This window comes from Gadus morhua, chromosome 11 (assembly GCF_902167405.1).
Source record: "Gadus morhua chromosome 11, gadMor3.0, whole genome shotgun sequence".
Classification (NCBI taxonomy): Eukaryota; Metazoa; Chordata; class Actinopteri; order Gadiformes; family Gadidae; genus Gadus; species Gadus morhua.
In genome coordinates this window covers 825,447-849,326 of record NC_044058.1, presented here as the reverse complement: position 1 = coordinate 849,326, position 23,880 = coordinate 825,447, and the positions used below count along the sequence as shown (strand labels likewise).

The following is a 23,880-nucleotide window of genomic DNA, read 5'->3' as shown; positions in this document are numbered from 1 at the left end:
GGACAATTTAAGTGTTTCAGTGAGACCACCCCGGGTTTTGAGTTAAGCCCCCGTGGTCGACTCGCTCGTTGAAACGGGGATCCGTGTGTGAGCCACGGAATATCAGCGTCATTAACTTGCATTGGAGCGAATTCCGTGGACACATCACGGAAATCTGCGTGTTTCCGTGATGTGTCCACGGATTTCGAGTTATTCGTCCGACCGTAGTCATTTCACGGATTCCTGTGAAACCAGGTTGAACAATTCCAATGTAAAGCATTTGTACAAAATTATTAAGAAAAAAAAATTGAGGAACCAATTATGTAGCATTATACTTCAGATTTTGAGAAAAAAATAAGATTACCCTTATTGAAAAATATTAAACGGGATCCTTTTGTAAACATGAATGCAACAATTGAAATGTTACATTGTCAGCTTGTGAATTTGTGAAAAAACAGGCTCTAGAACAGAAGAGATAACATCATGATTTACATTACGCCATTGGATGACGTAAAGTAATTCCTTGTGTGAAATCATTAATCCTTGTCATACAAGGAGTAATACAATAGGATTACAATTTCTCTATATGGGTAGTGGTCTAAATGTTGAATAAATGAATATCCAAATATCTGCTTTCAATTTAAGCTCATTTATTTTAAATTAAATTTCTTACATACGACAATTGCTGTATAAGTCTAATTGCAAAAGAAAAAATAGATGATATGTCGATCATTAAACGAAATGGATCCCAAACGGATGTCCCTTGATGAGATGCTTATCGGTGTCGCAGAAGACTTCAGGGCTTGGGCATCGACACAGGTTCTTCTTAGGAGAACACAGACTAATGAATCCCTCACAGTGCTGTGTGCTGTCGACTGGTTGATGTGTGTTAAAGGTCCCATGGCATGAAAATTTAACTTTCTGAGGTTTTCTAACATTAATATGAGTTCCCCTAGCCTGCCTATGGTCCCATAGTAGCTAGAAATGTTGTTAGGTGTAAAACAAGGACTAGGTATCCTGCTCTGCCTTTGTAAAAACAAAGCTCAGATGGCCCGATTTGGAATTTTCCCTGTATGTCATCATACAGGGACATGTTACCTCCCCTTTCTCTGCTTTGCCCCTTCAACAGTTCCATGCTTTGCCCGCACAGAGAATTTGGCCCGCCAATGAGACAATGAGCTACGACCGTGCGAGCGCCACGTGTGTGTGTGTGTGTGTGTGTGTGTGTGTGTGTGTGTGTGTGTGTGTGTGTGTGTGTGTGTGTGTGTGTGTGTGTGTTTGAATACACACACTGAAACGTGTGTGTTGTATACTTCTTTGTTATTTGGATAACCGATCTGCTGTTTGTTTTATGGTGCATAACATATCGGGTTCTCTGACGTCTCTGGTATTTCCACAACGAGACTCGTAGTGGGGGTTATCACACACATGGTTGAGAAGGAATTGGGGGAAAGGAACTTTGGCTTTGACTCCCTGTAGTACATGAACTGCAACATGGAGGAGAAAGGGATTGTTGCCCGCGATTGTTGACCGGGATTGTCTCCCGCCAGTGCCCCGCTGCCCGCTACTCGCTGCCCACTGCCTGCTGCCCACTGCCTGCTGCCCGCTGCCCACTGCCTGCTGCCCGCTGCCCGCTGCATCGGCGGTGTTGCCTCGGTGGTGTTGCCTCTGCGGTGGTGCCTCCGGCTGGAGACAATTGCGGTCAACAATCGCGGGCAAAATTCCTTTCAATCATGTTGCAGTTCAGTCTACTTCAGATTGATGTGGAAGCAGAGGGTTATCTCAGTCATGGTTGAGAAGGTATTGGGGGAAACGAACTTTGGCTTTGACACTTTAGCTTTGACTTTGGCTTTGACTGAACCGCGACATGGAGGAGAAAGGGATTGTTGCCTGCGATTGTCTCCCGCCGGTAGGGACGGGAATCGAGAACCGGTTCTTGTTCAGAACCGTTGCCGAGTCAACCGATTCCTTGGAATCATTAGCAAGCCTGCTCAGCGATTCCGCTTATCGGTTCCAGTTGCGGCAAATGCGTCATGACGTCACACACACGCTGCTTTGTTTTGGTTCAGAACGCAGCAAACATGGCGACGCCGAGGAAGCAGCGCATTGTGCGTTCACACCAAACGCGACGGGGCGACAAGATCCCATACAAAGTGAACGTAGAGTCGCATATCTGGCGAATTTTGCGCAAGGGAAAACCGGCGACAAGTTTTGATTTGTCACGCCACACTTCCGCCGTGCACAGGCGAGCGCGTTCACGAGAATTTGTGCCGCGGCAAATTCGCTCGAGTTGAAATATTTCAACTTTGATGCAAATTTTGCTTGATGACAGCGTTTAACAGCGTGACAACTGAGTGACATAATAATAATAATAATAATAATACATTTAATTTAGAGGCGCCTTTCAAGACACCCAAGGTCACCTTACAGAGCATATAGTCATCATACATTTTTTAAAAAGCAAGACATTGTGGAAAAAATAAATAAATAAATAAATAAACATAAGCAATAAGAAATAAAAAACAAACAAAACAAAACAATCAAAACAGTGATCAGTTAGACGTTGTGTGCGAGTTTGAACAAGTGAGTTTTGAGTTGTGACTTGAAGGTTGAAATGGTGTCTGACTGTTTTATGTGTGGGGGGAGGGAGTTCCAGAGACATGTGTAACATAACAGCCAATCAGCGTTCAACCGTCAAACTCAGTGCAGTGCAGTCCGGGGTGAACTGCAGCATTGAGGAGAAAGTGATTGTTGCCGTTTGCGTCTCCCGGAGCTCTATATATAATAGTATATAATATAATGTTATTGTATACATAATATCACGGCCAACAGCTCTGTGCGCCTCCGGATGGCCGTAGCGTGGGGAGCTCTCATAGGGATTGGGCTTCTCGGGGTTTGTTTACCGGCTTTGCTATGGTTTCCGGTCTCGGGTGTTCCAACGGTTTATTAGGTAGGCCCATTATCAGGTTACCATGGTGGCACGCATAGCTTGCGAAGCCCTGTGTCTCACCGGATTTTGCAAAGTAGTGTTAATTTACTTGTTTGTTGTAAGCCTTTTTGCTAAAAACAGTTTAGCGTATACATCTTATAGCCGACAGGAACTTTTGGACATCGGTTCATGCAATTCCGTCAACTTTACGGACGAATTCGGTCTCATCTCGGAGATAGCCAGGACAGCGGAGCCAACTGACAAGTGGAGCTGGAGCACCAACGGGCGGCAGCGGCGTCACAGATGTAAACAGAGAGGGTCGCGCGGAGGTCTGAATGCTAGGCTAAAGCTAGCGCCTCACAGACCATCGCTTCCCAGCATCTTTCTCGCCAATGTCCGATCCCTGGCTAACAAAATGGACGAACTGCGACTGAGGATCACCACCAACAAATGGATTATGGACAGCAACATCATGATTTTCACAGGAACCTGGCTCAACAGCAACGTTCCGGATAGCGCCATCGAGCTAGCAGAACGCTACACTCTCCGTGCAGACAGAACGAAGGAGTCTGTGTATTTATGTTAATAAAGCTTGGTGCACAGACACTACCACCATCGAGAGTCACTACTCGGTTAACATAGAATATCTAATATAAATGTAGACCTTTCTATCTGCCTAGAGAGTTTACATCCACCATTGTGACTGCAGCCTTCATTCCCCCGGACGCTAATGCTGCATTTGCAATGAAAGAACTGCACAATGCAATTAGTAAACAACAGACTCTGACCCCCGAGGCAGCCTTTATTGTTGCGGGTGACTTCAACCACTCCAACCTAAAGTCTGTACTCCCAAAATTCCACCAACATGTCTCATGCCCCACTAGTGGAGACAAGACATTAGACCATGTTTACACAAACATAGCTGATGCTTACAAAGCCATCAAAGCCTTGTTCAATCTGACCACCACTCTTTGCTCCTACTGCCTAAGTACTCATCAGACGGGTGAAACCCACAGTGAGGACAGTCAAGGTTTGGCCAGAGGGAGCAGACTCTGCACTTCAGCAGCGCTTTGGTAGCACTGTCTGGAGGGATTTTGCCACTCAGGCCACCATCGACTCCCACACGGACATTGACATATACGCCGCCTCTGTTCTGAAACGTATGAACTCTGAAATCAACAGTGTCATCACCCTCAAACGGATTACCACATTCCCAAACCAGAAGCCATGGATGAACAGAGAGGTCAGACTCCTATTGAAGGCACGCGACATCGCCTTCAGTTCAGGTGATGCTCGGGCCTATAGCTCATCCAGGGGTAACCTGAAGAGGGGCATCAAAGCGGTCAGGCACTGCTACAAGCTGAGGATCGAGGAGCACTTTAAAAGCAACTCTGACCCCCGACGCATGTGGCAGGGCATCCAGGCCATTATGGATTACAAACCGGCCAACATCTCCCCCCCATCCAGTGACGCCTCCCTTCCTGATGAGCTTAACCACTTTTATGGACGCTTTGATAGCGCAAAAAACAGGGAGGTGGTCATCAAGGCTGTGCTCCCTGCAGACCACCAGCCCCTCACTCTCTCCCCCTTCAACGTGTGTGCAGCACTGAGCAGGACTAATGCATCGAAGGCTGCTGGACCTGATGGTATCCCCGGGCGGGTTCTCAGGGCCTGTGCTGTGCAGCTGACTGAGGTCTGGACTGACATTTTCCAACCTCCCACTGAGGCAGGCTGTCACTAGCCCAAGCAGTTGTCCCTGTGTGCCTCAAAACCACCTCCATCGTGCCGGTGCCAAAACACTCCACTGCAGCGAGCCTGAATGACTTCCGCCCAGTTGCAATTACCCCCATCATCTCAAGGTGCTTCGAGAGGCTGGTCCTGGCTCACCTCAAAACCTGCCTGCCACCCACACTGGACCCTTTCAAATTCGCCTACCACCAGAACAGGAGCACAGAGGATGCCATCTCCACGGCACTCCACTCCGCCCTCTCCCACCTTGACAACAACAACACCTATGTCAGAATGCTGTTTATTGACTTCAGCTCAGCGTTCAACACCATCATCCCCTCCAAACTGATCACCAAGCTTACTGAGCTGGGCATCAACACCTCCCTCTGCAACTGGATACAGGACTTCCTAACCAACAGACCACAGTCTGTCAGGTTGGATAAACACACTTCCTCAACCCTCACCCTGAACACTGGCGTTCCAAAGGGCTGTGTGCTGAGCCCCCACCTCTACTCCCTCTTCACCTACGACTGTACAACTATACATGGTTCCAATACGATTGTCAAGTTTGCAGACGACACTACGGTGATTGGTCTCATCAGCAACAACGATGAGACGGCCTATAGGGAGGAGGTCCAGCACCAACTGCATGGTGCGCCAACAACAACCTGCGGTGCCCGCTGCCCGTTGCCCGTTACTCGCTGCCCGCTGCCGAGGCACCACCGCCGCGAGGCACCACCTCCGCGAGGCACCACCGCCGCGGGGTGCTGGCCGCTGGGCGCTGCCGAGGCGGTGGTGCCTCGCCAGCGGGCAGCGGGGCTCCGGCGGGGGACAATCGCAGTCAACAATTGCGGGTAACAATCCCTTTCTCCTCAATGTGCAGTTAAGTCTACTTCAGATTGATGGTGAAGTTGAAGAACCAGAGACGTCGGAGAAACCGACGCAGTCGTTTGAGATTCGTAATATCGTCTGGAGGCACACTTGGTGCAGTAATTCTGCACCAAGGCTGAATTTCTTGAACGTCTTCAAGTATATAAAAGCATCCATAGAGTAGCATGCCATGGGACCTTTAATGACTTTGTAACACCTCTCAAATGAAAGGTTCTCAGCCAGGAGATGTCATCAATCATACAAGTTTAGTGTAGTGTATTTTTTTTTATATATAATGGTTCCTGAAAGATCCTGAAAAATCATTTGTATTTTCTTAGTATGTTGCTTAGATGGTTGATTAAATGGCAACATCACTAACCATGACAAACACTCCTTCATTGGAATGAACAACAGGTCTTCTGCTAGCCCTAAAAATATATCTTTCTTTTCACTATTCACATGCAGTGGATTATTATTTATTATACAAGCTACTATGTCATATTTTGTGGAATGACGTTTAATTCATTGTGAAGTTCAGGGCTATATTGATTATGTTGTCATTTATCTTCTCAGTCAGGAATGTTTGTTGCACTAGATTTAGAATAATTATGTTATAGTTAAAGTATTGTTTACAAAACGTTTAGAATCTGAAGAACATGAAGATAAATGCCCTAACATCCAGCAATCAACATGTTCTTTATCGGTGCTTGTTAAGATTAAATTCAGAAACACTCGATCCAATAAACATTGCACAACTACGCCAACACCTTAAAATGCTTTTTTAATGGTTATTTTTGACAACTATTATATTCCCTTACAGTGTGAATATTTACAAAGAAGACAACAGCCCAGTTCTGGGTTGGTTGGTAGCTAAATGAAAATAGTGATATATTTGACCTTCCATAGCCCTTTAATGGGCGAACGTGTGGGTGTGTGCTTGTTTGTGTCGCGTTTGGCTGTGTATGTATGTGTGTTTGTATATGTTTGTTTGTTCGTTTGTTTGTGTGTGTGTGTGTGTGTGTGTGTGTGTGTGTGCATGGAAGGAGAATGGGACTTAAATACAACCACACAGACACACACACACACACACACACACACACACACACACACACACACACACACACACACACACACACACACACACACACACACACACACACACACACACACACACACATCATGGTAATGTGTCTATGTGATGCCCCCAGTCCCCTGATCTTTGTGTATGTGCACTGAAGGCCTGGCTCTAACCTACATACCCTCCATAATATGGAGATGAGAGGAGACCAGCATATTGTTATCTCTTTACTTGCTTTTCTGTCCTCAGCGTGAAAGATACTTCAAAAGGCATTTGCTTTATCTGGCGTTCAGAGGAAAGTGAGACTAACCGAACTAGCAGGTGTGCAGTCCCTTCCATTCCTGCTCTGACTGGAGAGCCATGGAAAAGCCTTACGGATCAAAGAGTGATTTCCCGCTGTCTTGTCTGCTCCAGCACGGGCAGGAAGGCTAAATGAAGAAGAAATGGTAATCTGAAAACGAGTCACTAGTTGGATGTATATCTGTGGCTGTGTGCCTGATAGAAAGCCCAATCCCTGACACATCCCCATCTGTCCTGTCTCGGTTCAGATGGCAGCCGTTACATTGTGCCAGAGACTCCTGCTCCCTCTAAGCAGCCGTCGCCGGGGGAGACGAGGCACTGACATGGCTGCCAGTGTGCAGAGAATTCATAAGGCCTTCTGCCGGAGCCTCAGCGGCCAGGCTTTGTCCAGGAAGAGCTGTGTGCTCAGTGGGTGGAGGGCCATTGGGGGCAGGGCGGAGGCCAGGGGGGCGAAGTGAAAGGCCGGGATGCGGGGAAGGAGTAGAGGGGGTGGTGGAGGAGGCTGGTGGTTGAGCAGCACGGAGGGAAACAGGCTGGAGACGGAGAGAGGACAGAGCGGGGAGAGCTGGGAGTGGTGCGGCAGGGAGGAGTGTAGATGGAGCAGGTGGTGCTGGCTTTGGTGGCAGAGCGGGGCTGGGTGCGGAGCGAGGCCATGGGAGATGGAGGATGATGAAGGTGATGAGGAGGCTCTGTGCTGTAGGATGATGTGTCGGAGTGCAGACAGAGGCAGAGAGGGCTGGTTCGGGGGTCCGACCTGCATGGGCTGGGCGTAGGGCTCCTGTGGAGGCATGAATGTGGGCATGGGAGGAGGGGTTATAGAAAGGGCGTGCTGTGCTTCTGTCTGTGTGTGGCTGTGGTGTCCGTGGGGCTGCAAGTGTGACAGGAGCGTGTGATGTCCTTCCAGTTCATAGGTCTTCAGCTGTGACACATGCATGTAGATCCCCTGGTCTGCGTCTCTGTGCTGCATGGTTCCCCTTTCCAGGTTCTGGGCCAGAACCTTCTGCATGTGCTCTCTAGCCTGCTCTTGAAGGAAACGGTACTTGTCCATTTCCTCAGCGCTGAAGCTGATGGGCTGAGCTGTCTGTTTGTCCATTCTGAGAGGAGCCGCACTGCAACAGCTTGAAACATTACCGTTCTTAGTGCAATGATTATGATTAGCAAGTGTTGTAAATTCTTTCTCGTTCACTATGTTTTTCTCCTCTGCCTCGGCCTGCAGACTCGTCCCTTCTAAACCCTTTCTCTTCCTGGCTATCCTCTGAATAGCAGGGAGCTTCCCTATCAGAGGGAGGAGCCATGTCCTGGCTGGCCTCAGTGGAGGGGCGCTCTCTGGAGGGCTTTTCTCTGAGGTGTTGGTTGGGCCAGGGGCAAAGGGTTGGGGGTGATGGTCAGGCTCAGAGTTAGGTTGCATTGGCCGGGACAGATGATCAGCGCTACCGCTTGCACACCGGGGCTGTGTTTTTGCACTTGGCAGTATCAGGGAGGCCAGCGAGGCTGTGTCGACCCGTGCGTTGGGATGGTAGCCGGCATTTGAGGAGGAGGAGCCGCTCGGCTTCTCACTCAGAGGGGAGTGTTTCTCAACCCCAGCGTAGAGACCATCGAAGGAGGATCCAACCGCCCACTGAGGCAGGCTGACTCTGGACCGGGTAGTGCTCCTGCTGCAGTCACCGCTCAGCTCCGACACGCTGGTGCTGCTGGGACTTCGAGAGCTGCGGCATCTGGTGGCCTGCGTGCCGTCCCACCACTCTGGGCTACTGGAGAGGTGTTGAGGGCTGTCGGACAGCCTCCACACAAAGGCCGGACTGTCCCTGTGGTCCCTGGACACCGGCGTCGACCTGTAGGTCCCCCTGTCCTCCCAGCTGTCGCTGCTGCCCCAGGTCCAGCTGTCAAGGCTGCCCCGGTCCCAGTCCGCCATTTCTGGACGGAAGCACCTGCTCAGTCTGCTGCTCCACCCTCCTGCATTTGGGCTAAAGTGGCCTGCGATATCCCAATCTGCCGCTCCGCTAGTAGCCCCCCCCACCCCCACCCCCCCTGAAACTCTCTGGCCCGCCCCCCACTGTCCCAGCCTGTGTCTCGCTCTGATCCTTCCATGTGCTCCTCTGTTCCTCCAGCCCCCTGTCTCAGCTGACGACCGGCAGCACTTCACACTCTTCCAGCGACTATAAAAGTATTTATTCTCCCCGCAGAGAAGGGTTCTCTTCCCTGCTGGCCCGCTATCACAGCTATTGTCATGGAAATGGCAGTCGATGAAACTCCCATGGTTGCCATGGTGACCCCTATCCCCAAACAATTTAGCAGTGCATCCCGGTGAGAATGGCTGAGGGGACAAGTGAGAACGCCAGGGGAAAGACTCCAGCACATCTCCCTCCCCCTCCCTCCCTCGCTGGGCCTCCCTGCCTGCTGGGTATCTGTTGGGCAGGGAGTGCGCTCTGCAGTGGCCCGCCTGCACCCTGTCGGGTTGTGACTGGGACTCTGTGTAGTGGCTCCTGTGGGGCCCCCTGCTCCTGACAGTGACAGATACTGGTTCAGCCTCACATCTTCCCAGGAGACAGCTGCTCCCTGCTTTGTACACTCTCCTTCTCCTCTTCCTTCCCTCTGTCTGCCTCTCCCTCCTCCTCCTCCTCCTGCTCTTCCTCTGCCGCCCCCCTGCCTCGCCTCCCTCCCGCTCCCCGCCCGCCGCGGTGGGGACCGTGGTGACGACGCTCCTCATCCTGCACCTCGCTGCTCGTCGCTTGTTTGAACATTTCTCCCTCTCACCTCTCTTTCCGGGCGTGCCTTTCATCACACTGTCGTTTCCCCTTTTTCGTGACGTTCCTGAGACACCCTCGGAGGCGTTCTGTTGCATTCTGGCACACGCGCACGCCACCTTGCTGCCACATGCACACCTGGACGAGCTTTTGCTCGACGCACCGGGTTGGCTGACAGACTGTAATTTACAGCTCAGGACTGAGGCAGCTCTACCCCTGATCCCACTCACACCCCCTAATCTGCCTCCAGGAGGATTGTGGGAGTTTGTGTCAGAGCTGTCACTGGGAGGGGAGTCGAATAGATGGTAGGCTTCTCCCTCAGTCTTCTCCCAGCGGGCGCTTGGCTCCCCCTCCCCGGCGAGGTCCCTATCTGATGATGAATGCGGCGCGGTCTGCAGGAGCAGGTGGGCTGGGTCCACGCCGGGCTCTGCCGCCACACACCGGCCTTTTGCTCTTGGCTTCTGGCTTCTCGTCTGGGCTAGATAGAAGTGTGTCTCTTCTGTGAGGATGGCTGGGCTGCTGGAGGGACCTGTAGACTCCAACAAGAGGCCTGATCTCTGATTTGTGTTGGGATGCTCCGGACTCCCCGGGGTTGGGGCCGGTTGCGGGCTGGGTCGGCAGAGGTTGGGACATAGCAGGTTGCAGCTGTAAGCAAGGCAAGGTTCATGCGTGGTGTATTTCAGTAAACTAATAGGCCATCGCAAACTGGTGATGCCGTCTTTGCTCCGCACACAGACATACTGGCTCTCCAGCTGGCCCTGTGTTTCTCTAGTTGGAGGGTCAGGGGGGGTTGGGCTGAACACCGGCCCATCGGGATGGATGGTCCTTATGAATCCTGCCTGGATCTGTGCAGGTGAGGAGTGAGTACGATTCCTCCCGCATGCCTGATGTTGAAGTGGTACAGTGGGAATGAAAGTCTCCTCTTCAGTGTCTCCCCTCCCTCTGGCCCGGTCTCTAAGCGGCTCAACGCCACTCATTGGCTTGGTGTCTTTGGGCCCCAGATCCTCAGAGCTGGGCTGAGACCCCAGAGCTGCCCCGTGTGTCTGCCATTCCCTCTCCCCTCTTGCCCTGATCTCCTCGTCTATATCCTCCATTATTCCCTTTCTTCTGTCCCTCTTTTGTTCTCTTCGTTCTCTCTCGTCCTCCTCGAGGTCGGAGAAGACGGAGGCGGAGGGCTCCAGCCGGGGTCCTCTGCGGGAGAAGCAGAAGGAGACCCCCAGCCTGGGCCCGGTCCGGGGCGCTTGTGGGGTCAGCCCCGGATAGGGGAGCGTGTTATCCCACCCAAGAGCTGGGATGCTGGGAGTCCAATGTGGGTCGCTCAGGTCCACTGCTGCATGCTGGGAATGGGCGGTGGGGAGGTGGTGCTGAGGATCAGCAGAACAAGCAGCTTTGGGTGGAGAAGATGGAGATCGGCACACAGAGATCAGCAACCTGCCTGCCCTCTCTGTAGCGCCCGGGTAGGTGCTAGGGCGGTGAGGGTTGGGCCTCTGGGGGGGCCTTGAGGACTCAGGCCAGTGCCTCTGTTCGCCCTCTCTGTCCCTGGCTGGACCTCTGGGTTCACAGCTCTGCTCTGGGACTCTGCAGCAGAAAAACGTTTAGATAAATTCACTTCAACAGCCTTCCCATTTAGCTTATCTCTGTCAGGGGACATGAAATGTTAACAGCTTGTAATCGTTCATTAGTGTTGATAATGACAAGTTTAGTCTAAAGCTGTACAGCAAACAGGTAATAGGGAATGCCAATGGGTATCAAAATCAAAGCGTGAAATTGTTGTTCATAACGATGCTACTCTCAACTCGTATAATCCCGTCATTATAAGCAAACATGCTTCATTGCTCATAATTGCAAGGAACTTCACGAAGTGTTTAGTTTTTATGTCAATTGTTTTGATTGCTTTAGGTGTTTGGAATAATAGGGAATTTTGTAGTTAATGCTATGGTTTCACTTTTATTTTCCCTGTAAAACATTCCTTTTATTTTTTTATTTTTTTAAAGAAGTGAAGAACACAAAGTGCCAGCATCTCCATGGTATATTTACCTCACCTGTGGCCTACATAGGCCAGCCAAGTGCTCTCATGTGTACGCACACATCCATCAAGCTCGCCAACAGTAACTGGATGTGACACACTTTAACCTCTCTGGACTTTTGCCTTTGGTTTCATTACAAAAACACACTGAAAATATACCCCTCCCACACACACACACACACACACACACACACACACACACACACACACACACACACACACACACACACACACACACACACACACACACACACACACACACACACACGCACACACACTCACCCCTGGCTGTCCTGCTGCAGCTGTGCGAGCTTGTGCAGGCGTCTCAGGGCCCTCTCTTGTTTGCGCTGGTCCTTCCATGATTTAGAGGCCACGTTACGAGCAAACTCCCTGTGCTTGAGCTCCTTTAGTCTCTGAACAGGAGGGAGAGGGCGAGAGACACAGAGAGAGAGATTTAGGGAGCGACAGGGAGAGAGATAGAGGCGGAGAGAAATGGATGAAGACGGATGAAGGTTAGAGCGAATGAAAAGATAAAAGCAAGGAGTGTGGGAAAGGAAAATGAGAAAAAATAATAAACAAGGGGAAAGCATGATGCAATGGTGAGGAAGGTATCGAGAGTCGAGAGGAACAGAGAGGAATAGAGTGAGATTAACTTTCACCAGATTCCTTAGCTTTGACATGCATGAACAGCCATGTCTCTGTGGGAATGGCTGTTTCAAATTCTGGCTCTGGTCGGCCAGAAAAAGGGGAGGGGTCTCATCGTCATCATCATGTGATGAGTGACAGTCAGAGCTACACAGGTTTAGAGTGAGCCATCATCATCATCATGTGATGAGTGACAGTCAGATCTACACAGGTTTAGAGTGAGCCATCGTCATCATCATGTGATGAGTGACAGTCAGAGCTACACAGGTTTAGAGTGAACCATCGTCACCATCATGTGATGAGTGGCAGAACACAGCTAAAGGGTGTAGAGTAAACCATCGTCATCATTATGTGATGAGTGACAGTCAAAGCTTGGTTGGACAAATAAAACATGCTTTCATCTGATGATATTGTCATTTGAACTCACTGACATGTGTGAATGCACATCGCTGTGCACCAAAGCACTGAAATTGACTCGTATTTACATTAAAAATTTTACATTTAGGGCACTTAGCAGACGCTTTGATCCAAAGCGACTTACAATAAGTACATTTGTCATAAGAAGTGCATCAATATATCGCTGTCGGTACAGAAAGGATGTTCATAGAACCAAGTGCAAGTACCACAATCGCTAGGCTAATCAATTCCCCGTGTTACAGCCATGATAGCAGCTACTGCAGTTGCTACACAGTTAACTACTATAATACAATGCAATACAATACAGTGTACAATGGTGGCCAGAAGGGGGAGGGTGGCTATGCAGAGTCGAGGTGGACTCTGAACAGGTGAGTCTTGAGTCTTTTTCGGAAGATAGTGAGCGACTCTGCGGTCCTGAGAGTGGCAGGGAGCTCGATCCACCACTGAGGTCCCAAAACCGAGAAAAGTTGTGACTTTGCTGAACGGCCTTTGCTAGCTCTTAGCGATGGCTGTTCCAGATGTCCAGCTGAGGTATTTGAGCGGAGGGATCGAGCTGGGGTGTGTGGCTTTAGCAATGCTTGGAGGTAGGCAGGGGCAGTTCCATCGACTGCCTTGTATGCCAGTACCATCGTCTTAAATTTGATGCAAGCTACTACAGGGAGCCAGTGGAGGTCCCGGAAGAGGGGGGTCACATGGGAGAACTTCGGTAGGTTGAACACGAGGCGCGCTGCCGCATTCTGGATGCGCTGCAAAGGTTTAATCGCAGAGGCAGTAAGTCCAGCCTGGAGTGAGTTGCAGTAGTCGAGGCGGGAGATGACCAGTGATTGGACTAGAAGCTGAGCTGCTTCCCTTGTGAGGAAGGGCCGGATTCTGCGGATGTTGTAAAGTGCAAATCTGCAGGATCGGGCGACCGCAGTGATGTTTGCAGTGCAGGATAATTGATTGTCCACTACCACACCGAGGTTTCTCGCAGTTGGAGAGGGAGATACAGTGATGTTCTCGACGGTGACCAGTTAGTCAGTATTATTTGCGGATGACACTAGTATTTTTTGTTCTGGGGGGGATTTACATGAACTACTGGGGAGGATCAACACTGAAATGTGCAAACTGAAAATGTGGTTTGACAGAAACAAATTATCGTTAAACTTAAGTAAAACAAAATTCATGTTATTTGGCAATTACAATAAGAATACACAAGTACAGTTACAAATAGATGGGGTGGACGTTGAAAGGGTTTATGAAATCAAGTTTCTTGGGGTAACAATTGATGATAAAATAAACTGGAAGTCTCATATAAAACATGTACAAAGCAAACTGTCAAGAAGCATTTCAGTTCTGAGCAAAGCTAAACAAATTCTGGACCACAAATCACTCCACATTCTCTACTGTTCACTGATTTCACCATATCTACAATACTGTGCAGAGGTTTGGGGCAATACTTATAAATGTACAATACAATCTCTATCCATACTACAGAAAAGAGCCATAAGAATAATTCATAATACTGGGTATAGAGACCACACAAATTCACTATTCTTAAAATCAAAAACATTAAAATTCACTGATCTGGTTCATTTCCAAACAGCACAAATCATGTACAAAGCAAAAAACAATCTACTTCCTAGCAACATTCAAAAATTGTTTTTTTACAGAGTTGGGGGTTATAATCTGAGGGGGGAGTTCAATTTAAAACATCAGCGGGCACGAACAACATTAAAAAGTTTTTGTCTTTCAGTTAGTGGAGTGAGGTTGTGGAACAGACTGGGTGTGGGACTCAAGCAATGTCCAAGCATGATCCAGTTTAAAAAGCGGTTCAAACATATGGTTTTCACAAGATACAGGGAGGAAGAAGGGCTTTAACAATGGGTGTTTTCATGAATTATAAATGACTTATGTAGTTGTTTATTTTATCTATTTATTTTCTATTTTTTTTCTATTTTCTTTGTTTGTAAATATGTATTATTAGATATGTATATTTGAGGAGTTAGATTATTACTTGAGTAGTGGAGAAGGGGTAGGTTTAAATAAGCATATGCTTCATCCTACTCCTTTTCGGACATGTTGGGTTCACATTATTACTTTTTATACTGACTATTGTTATTGTTGTTTTCACTATTCTCATTGGATTTGTTTTTTGTTTTTTTTCAGTTCACTTTGTTGTGTTACCCGCACATGTTCGAAATAAACTATCTAAACTAAACTAAACTAAGTCCATTTGTGGGCAGTCTTTCCCTGGGATTAGGAGGAGCTCGGTTTTGTTGAGGTTAAGCCTCAGGTGATGGGCAGTTGTCCAGGTGCTGACGTCCGCAAAAACATTCCGATATGCCGATACGTGTTGCAACCAGGGTTTTATCAGATGAGGGGAAAGAGAGAAATAGCTGAGTGTCGTCAGCATAGCATTGATAGGAAAAGCTGTGTGATGCAATTACCGAGCCCAGAGACCTGGTATAGAGGGAGAACAGAAGAGGCCCCAGTACAGAGCCTTGAGGGACACCAGTTTCAAGCGTGCAAGGTTTGGACAAGGAGCCATTCCATGTCACTTGATAGGTGCGGTTCGTCAGGTAGGATGTGAACCAGGAAAGAGCAGATTCAGATTCAGATTCATTTAGGAGAGGGAGTTTGCTTGAATATAGAACTCTATGTTTAAATTCATGTGCATTGCTTGTACATTGAACAAAGTTCATAGACACTTCAACAGCATGTTAAAGTGTGTTTACGAATGTTTACAGTAGTCAAACGGTCTTTACTGTGTGTGTCTGTTCAGTACATGTGTGTGCATTTGGCCGTGTGTGTGTGTGTGTTTGTGTATGTATGTGTGTACCATCTGCCTGTAGATGCTATAGATTATTCAAACAATGATTCACGACTCTACCCCTTTTCTCTCTATCCTCTCTCTTCCCTCGTCTCCCTCCTCTCTTTCACTCTCTCCCTCTTCTCTATATAAACCTCTCGTCTCTTTCACTCTCTCCCTCTTCTCTATATAACTCTCTCGTCTTTCTCTCTCCCTCTCTCTCCTCTCTCCCTCTCTCTCTCTCTCTCTCTTTCTCTCTCTCGCTCTCTCGTCTCTCTCTCGTCTCTCGTCTCTCGTCTCTCTCTCTCTCTCTCTCTCTCTCTCTCTCTCTCTCAATTCAAATTCAAAAAAGCTTTATTGGCATGACTATTGTGGTAAACCAATAGTCAGAACAATATGTACATATAACAACGTCAGAACAATATGTGCATATAACAACCTATAACAATATAACATAACATACAGATGTACATATGTACATATAGAAATAATGGTAATATTATAATTAAATTAAATGTATATAAAGAGAAGCTACATAAAACACATTATAATTTACGAATAATCATTAAAATAAAACAAAATAAAACAGTGAGGCCTGGTGTAGAATGTCATCCTCTCATGTTGTGGCAAGCTGAAATAAACTGTCCTGCGAGGACGGAGCTCTCTTTTCTTTCTCCCATTAATATTTTTAGTTGGTCTGCATGGGAGTTTATAAAATGTGGGTGTTTTTGGCCTAATTTGCTAAAATATATTTTGAGGACATTTTTGAATTTGGGGTAGTGGAGGAGGAAGTGCTGCTCGGTCTCTACAGCAGCTTCTTCACACTGCTGGCACAGCCGCTCCTCTTTGGGCAGCCATGATTTCTCAAGTCAGCCTGTTTCTATGGCCAGGCTGTGAGCGCTCAGTCTGTACTTTGTTAACATCACTCTATCTTGCTTCCAGCGCAATTGACTTTCTACACTGACGCATGTATCGTTTACAGTTTGCAACTGGCGCAGAGCGTTCTTTTCCCACCAACGCCACGCGTCGGTCAATTAGGGAATGATCTTGCGCCCCAAGGGGCGGTTCGGCGAAAGGAGGAGGCTTGTTCTGGCGCAAACGTTCCCTGGTGCTATTTTGCAGTTTCAGAAAACAATTCCGCCTTGTTGCTTGTGCACCTCGCGCATACACTTTGCTTCTCTCATCTACCTAGCCACACATTCTTGGTAAATTATTTGGGAATTGCATAATGTTGCTTGTGCACCTCGCGCATACACTTTGCTTCTCTCACCTCGCCACACATTCTTGGTAAATTATTTGGGAAAGAACAGATGATGCAGCAGTAATAAGTTGTACTTTTAGATCAATGCATCTGCAAACACAGTACAGCAAACACAGACACAGACATCGTGTACAAGCCCATAACTTTTAGGGTTCATGAGTATTTGATCGTGAGAAAACATTGTTTTACCGCGAGTGAGTAATACAGTCCATGGCAATGTATATTAATGGAGGAACACATGCATATTAGGAACACAAGTAGATAGCGATAATGCATACAATGCTGGTAAGAAATGACATTTGTTAATGTATTGCGTATATTATTAAATAGACACACAGTTACCGCATATCATATGTGTGTTAAGTTTTCTTCGCCAACATTTATTTGAGGACTCAGTATTTCTGAAGTTGTGGAAGAAAATGCTATTCCATGTGTGAATATTATTTGGCCATAAACTGAGCCATTTGAAGTTAAAAATTCATGTGGTCATGCTTCTGTCTCATCGGAGACTGCAAACATGCTGTCAAAATATCAACTCGTCAGATTGAAATGCGCTCATGGCTCTTGAAGGGGATGGGAGATGGCACTCACATTGGTTTATTGCACGTTACGCCCAAACCACACCTACGGGTAATTAGGCTACCTCAGACCAACCCTTTTTAGATTTGCGTAGGGCGCAAGTAATTTATCCGCCGGTGAACTAGCGGCATCGCCATAGAACCGCCCACAAAACTACTTGCGTTTGGCGTTTCTCACTTGCGTTTCAGACCATTAAAATAGGGCCCTCTGTGTCTAACATCAGTCACTGTGGTCAGGCAGGGGGCCACAGTGTACTGTCTATTTAGGGCCAGATAACACTGCATTTTGTTCTGTGTGTGTGTTTTAGTGTTCCAATGGGTGAGGTAGGATTGTTTCTGATGTGTTATAATTTGGTTGAGTCTAATTGATATGTTCTCCGACTTGTCCTGAGGCAGAGCAGAGGGGGGAACCTGTCTGTGGTCGGAGCCTCAGGAGGACCAACTGAGTGAGGGGACTCCTGTTTATCTCTTGGCTTTGCAGGGCTTTGTGCTGGAAGGAGTGGGGGTCATTTTGTCTTAGATGTAGCCAATATTTAGTTGATCGTTTTTGGATTTTTAATAGCAGGGGATACTGGCCTAATTGAGCTCTGCAGGCGTTGTTAGTGTTTATCCTGTATACCTGGAGAATGCTTTTACAAAAGTTGTTTGCAATGTCAATTGGATTTTTTTTCCCATTGGTCAAAAAGTTTGTTTGTTTGTGGGCCCCACACTTCACTTCCATGGAGCAGGATGGGTTCAATAATTGCTTGAAGTAGTTTGAGCCAAATTAGAATTGGTATCTGAATGTAAATTTGTCTTTTGATTGTATAAAAAGCCCTGCGTGCTTTCTCTCTCAGTTCATTGACTGCTGGATTGAGATTCCAGTGGAACTTATTTTCAGGTCTAAATAATTATATTCTAAACAGTTTTCTATTTCATTTGTTCTATTGTGAAGTGCAATGTGTTTCCCAGACATCTGGGTCTTCCCAGACATCATGGATTTTGTTTTCTTAGGCCCCGTTCACACGAAGCCGAAACGGGCGAAACCGTTACGGTTTCGATCTATCCGGTTTCGAAGTATCTCCGTAAAGACGAAGCCAAGCGAAACCGGGTAGATCTGTAGAAACGCTGTAGTACACATTCCAGGCCCATAAGGGGCGCTGCTTCTGGTACAGAAATCCAGAAGAAAGGAAATAAGAAGAAGAGGCGAGCATGCGCATAAAGGCTGCCCTTATGCGCATGCTCGCATGTGATTTCTGAGACTCCGCCATTGGCTAGGAGGTCGAGGGGTGGGGCGATGACGTCATGGTTTGTGGTTTCAGTCGGTTTCAGGCGTACACACGAATCCAAAACGAAACCGGGTAGATTTGAAACCACCTCCGAGGGTGGTTTCAGAAGTTTGCGGTTTCGGTCAGCGGATTCGCCGGCTTCGTGTGTACGGAAGGCCGAACCGTACAAGACCTTTGCGGTTTCGCCATGTGAACGGGGCCTTAATGTTAACAGCCAGGGCCCAGGTCTGACAGTAACGGTCTAGTAGGTCTAGACTCTGTTGAAGTGCTTCTTTTGTGGGACTTAACAGGATTAAATCATCAATCAGCAGGAATTTGATCTCGGTGTTGTGGAAAGTGAGACCAGGCACTGTGGACTGTTCCAGAATGGAGGCCAGCTCATTTATGTAAATGTTAAACAGTGCATGTGATAGACAGCAGCCTTGTCTCACTCCCCGCTCCTGAGAAATAAAATCTGTTTGCTTGTGTCCAATCTTGATGCCGCACATGTTGTTTGTGTACATTGATTTTATAATGTCATATGCTTTACCCCCTACACCGCTTTGAAGAAGTTTTTAAAGTAATCCAATGTGCCAAATTGAGTCTAATGCTTTTTTTAAATCAATGAAACAAGCTAATATTATGTTTTTGTTTGGTTTACATATTTGTTTACCAGGGTGTGTAGGGTGTAAATATGATCTGATGTGCGGTGATTCTGTATGAATCCAATTTGATTTTTGCTCAGGACATTGCCGATCAGATTTTTTTTACTGCTTTGTTTCAACATCTCGTTTAGGATGCCTTCAATTCCGTTGGATTTTTTTGGCTTAGGGTTGTTTAATTTTTCTTCCACTTGTTTTTCAGTGATAAATAGATCTAAAGAGTTCTGGGAGTCTTTGATGGCCAATTCTAATTTGTTTAAGTTTTCTGTAATTTGATTTTGCTCAGAATCTGATTTTATAGGGATGTTGCTGTATAGGTTTTTGAAGGGATTGATCCAAATGTCTCCATCTTGTATAACTGGTTTGTTGGGTTTGGTTTTGTTTAGGTTTTTCCAATTTTCCCAGAATTTGTTTGTGTTTGTGTTTGTTCAGTTATTTGAGTGTGTATTGAGCCTTATTGATCTTGAGTGTACGTTTGTATTGTTTGAGCATGTATCAGTAAAGAAAGCGAACGTCTGTATTGCTTGGGTCTCTGTGTCTCTGATTGTGTCTCTGTTTCTCTCTCTCTCTCTCTCTCTCTCTCTCTCTCTCTCTCTCTCTCTCTCTCTCTCTCGCTCTCTCTCCCTCATCCTCTCTCTCCCTCTTCTCTCTCTCTCCCTCTCCTCTCTCCCCTGACTCTCTCTCTCCTCTCTCTCTCTGTTTCTCTCTCTCTCTCTCTCTCTCTCTCTCTCTCTCTCTCTCTCTCTCTCTCTCCTCTCACTCTCACCTCCATCTCTCTCTCCTCCTTCTCCTCTCTCTCCTCCTTCTCCTCTCTCTCCCTTCCTTTTCAGAGATGTTTATCCCCTCTGCAAGGGCTGAGATGGTGAGAGTGTGACTAGCAGGCGACCAGAGCTTGGATGGGCCCCGCGTGGGGGCGACTACGTCGTGACACCCCCAACCCTGCTCCCATCACAGCCCACGGGATGTGTGCTTGTTAGGGGTCCGAGCAGCAAAGCTGCTTGGCCCCTATTGTTTCTGTAACGTTTTTTTTTTCCTCAAATTCTGTAAAAGTCATACTGCAGCCTCTACCGTAAGTCGAAAACTCTTGACATTTTCAGGTATGCTTACCAATAACCCCCACTACCCATAAACCCAAATTTGTGGTACTGCACCCAAAGGTGGCGCTATTGTAAAAAAATAATGAATTAGGCTTATTTCTCCTCACCAGATTGACCTGGACTCAAAATTCTTTCATAATATTAATCTCTAGAATCAGACGCATTTATAAAATCATGCACTAAAAATTTATACTTTTCCCACAATTTCATATTAAAGCTAAACATGATAAAAAGATTGACAGGCTACAAAAATAGTCAAAAATTCACCAAAATCGCCACAGATAATCATTAGACCAAACCTCACAAAAATCATCTAACAGAATTAGTTTTACTTAATAGTTCCATTTGAGAAATATTGGCCAATAAAGTTGGAGCAGTTAGCCCGTTTTTTCTTATATCACCATTTTGTCATTGTATAAAAAAAATGTATGACTATTAATAGGTGGATACCAATACCCCCCACTATTAATACACCCAAATTGTGGTACTGCACCAAAGGTGGTGCTATTTAAAAAAAAGTGAACTAGCCTTATTTCTCCTTACGAGATTGACCGGGAATCAAAATTCTTTCATCATATTCATCTCTAAAATCAGATGCATCTTTTTCACCCTGCTCTTCTGCTCTAAAAATGTTTACTTTTCCCACAATTTCATAGAAAAGCCAAACGTCCACAGTCTCAACCCATTTTGCCTATATGACCATTTTGTTATTGTATAACTACCATACGGCTATCGTTACGTGGATACCATTAACAGTGCAAATTTTCAGATGTGTACTCTTTTAAGAAAGTCCTTAATTCTCTTGTGAAATGTGTGCTTGGAGTTTTCTTGATGTTGTGTGCTTATCAATCGACATTTTCACCTCGTGAATGAGGCTTCTTGTAGTTCAGGAATGTCAGTGGCTCACCGGGAAAATGCCGTGTTCTGGTGATCCTTTGGTTGACAGTTCGAATCCTGATTAGAGCATGCTGAACCTGAACATGACATTCTGTCATTGCCACTAATTTAAGAAACACAACATTGAACAGCACTAGAAATTCATCAGGCAATCAACATTCCGGCTCATTAGTTTCCAAGAATCTGACTGCCAAGTCACTGTATGGCATTTAAGGGGAACTTCTTCGTTAACCATTTTTCCTTCATAATTAACTTCTGTCATATTCATGTTTCTTCCGTTAGTGTCCTTGACTACAAATGTTTAACTTCCCCAGAATTTCAAAGATTTTTCAGGTATATGCTTTGAAGAAAGCCCTTAATTCACTTGAGAAATGTGTGCTTTGAGTTTTCTGGATGTTGTGTGCTTATCAATAGACATTTTGACATTTTTTTATGTGAATGAGGCTGCAGCTAAGGTTTATAAGTGGAACATCTTTCCTTAAATATGACAATTATATGTTATATTTATATATCTTCCATTAGTGTGTTCTTGACTTTTAATTTTGCTCGGACCCCGTTAATCACCGCTTGCGGTTATATTTTATTATTTGTATTTCTTTTGTTTTCTGTTATTTGCCAGTGGTGTGCTGAAATACTTTGCTGTTGCTTGTAAAATAGTGGGCCGATTTAGACATTAGACTGACGGACATTAGCTTATTCTCAAGCTGTATCTTGAGTTTCGTAAAGATGATGGAACACACACATTATAACCATGAGGATGAAAACAGTTTGACGTTCACTATTCCCTCGTTTTTGCCCTTGAATCTATTTAGCTCATTGAGAGCCGATCTATGTTTGATTATTCTTGTTTTTACATTGGATGTTTCACACATATTTTCCAAGTGCCTCATAATGTCCTTGATATTAGGAAAAAAACAGGCTGAATAGCAATATCGGCGATATGGGAGTCTGAAATGTTTTCCAATGTCCAGTCTTTAGAAAAAGACAAATCTGAAAGAAATCTGTGCTTTTTGAACAAGCTATTTTTTTCTTTGTGCAATTATCGACTGGGGTTTTCACATTATTGCTATGGGTTTAATTACAACTAGAGGTTTAGCGAGCGCAATGCACGTGCGAAAACTCTATTATATATATATATATATATATACAGTGCACATATATATATATATTATATATAGTTCCCAATGTCCAGTCTTTAGAAAAGGACAAATCTGAAAGAAATCGGTGCTTTTTCAACAAGCTATTTTTTTATTTTTGCAAAGCGAATATTTTGGATCTAAAACACCCACTTCCACTTCTATGCTTCGATGCGATCAAAAGGGCCCATTCATTCATCAATTCAATAGACTGTGGATGGCTGGAATGGCTGTTCTGTAATTATACAGTTCTCAGGTGGCCATTCAGCTGGCCCTGTTAAACCAACAAGCCCGCACGCAACTAAAAAAGGCAAACAAGAATAGTCCCTGCGTTTTAACGCAAATAGGCTGGTAAGTTATAACGCCATGAACAAGGCTTAATTGAACCGGATTATGACCGACTTGGGGAGGAGGTCACCAGCTGCATGTTGGGAATAGGCAGTGGGTGGTTTTCTGCAGCCTTACGGCCTCAGCACTGCCATAGACAGGTTTAATTTGACTGGACGACCCTATTCTAGTAGCTAAGAACAGAAGGTTTAGCGGACGGGGGCTTGGGTCCCTTGTCCTGTGTGTCGTATTCGCAGGGTTGGGACAGATCCTTTAAACCCTGCTCCATCCATGTGTGGCAGGTGCTTCCTATGTATGTGAACGGCTGGCAGGGATGTGCACAGCCTGTCCTTTGCTCTCTCAAACTTTCCCGGTAGATCAAGTGGAACAATCTATAATGAATGTATTTCTGGAAAGGAAGTCTCCTCGGAATCTCTTATTTGGTTATATTCTAACATGTGTATGTATATATATATATTTATATATATATATATATATATATATATATATTATGGCTGTCAAACGCTCAAAAAGATTATCGCAATAAATCGCATAGTATTGGTGAGTTAACTCACGATTGATCACATTTTTTTAATTATATTTTAAATCCACTCCAATTTAAATTAAATGAAATTATTAACTCGACATTCATGGAACACCACAGATTTTGGAATTGTAATTGAACAGGCAGTTACTTTATACAATTGTAAACCAACAGTTACTACTAATGTGTACATTTGTATCAATCAAATTAAAATAAGATTGTGTTTACGCGTTATAATTGCGCTAAATTTAACAGCCATAATACGTATAATAGCAGGCCTGTCGCACCAGTTACTCAAAATTACTCAAGTGCGCATGTGCCAAGCGCGAAGGCATGTATACACCGCAAGCAAGCACATGCGCACGAACATACCGGTACAGAGAAACGCACACACATGCGCACACACTACACGCACACACAAGCACGCAGACACACCGCACGTCAACACAACGGCAGCGACACACACGGAAGCGCACACAAACACGCTCGCAAACAAACGCGCTCGCACACACACACCACACACCACACACACACACAACACCACACACACCACACACACACACACACACACACACACACACACACCGCACACACACACGTACAGGTAAGACATTTAACGGCTCC

The 23,880-nt window shown here is 46.1% G+C and overlaps 1 protein-coding gene across 1 annotated transcript; it reads right to left on the bottom strand.

Moving 5' to 3' along the window:
• Positions 1 to 7,230: 7,230 nt before the first annotated feature.
• Positions 7,231 to 12,083, bottom strand: LOC115553787 (uncharacterized). The gene is made up of 2 exons (XM_030370316.1): positions 11,937 to 12,083; positions 7,231 to 11,206 (listed from the first exon to the last, which is right to left on the bottom strand). Exon 2 carries the CDS (start codon positions 10,720 to 10,722, stop codon positions 7,231 to 7,233), a length of 3,492 nt encoding a protein of 1,163 aa, XP_030226176.1. The 5' UTR covers positions 10,723 to 11,206; positions 11,937 to 12,083.
• Positions 12,084 to 23,880: the final 11,797 nt, after the last annotated feature.

Bases quoted from the DNA above. Each gene is read 5' to 3' on its own strand.
- LOC115553787 (XM_030370316.1), bottom strand. From the start codon at position 10,722: ATGGAGGATATAGACGAGGAGATCAGGGCAAGAGGGGAGAGGGAATGG.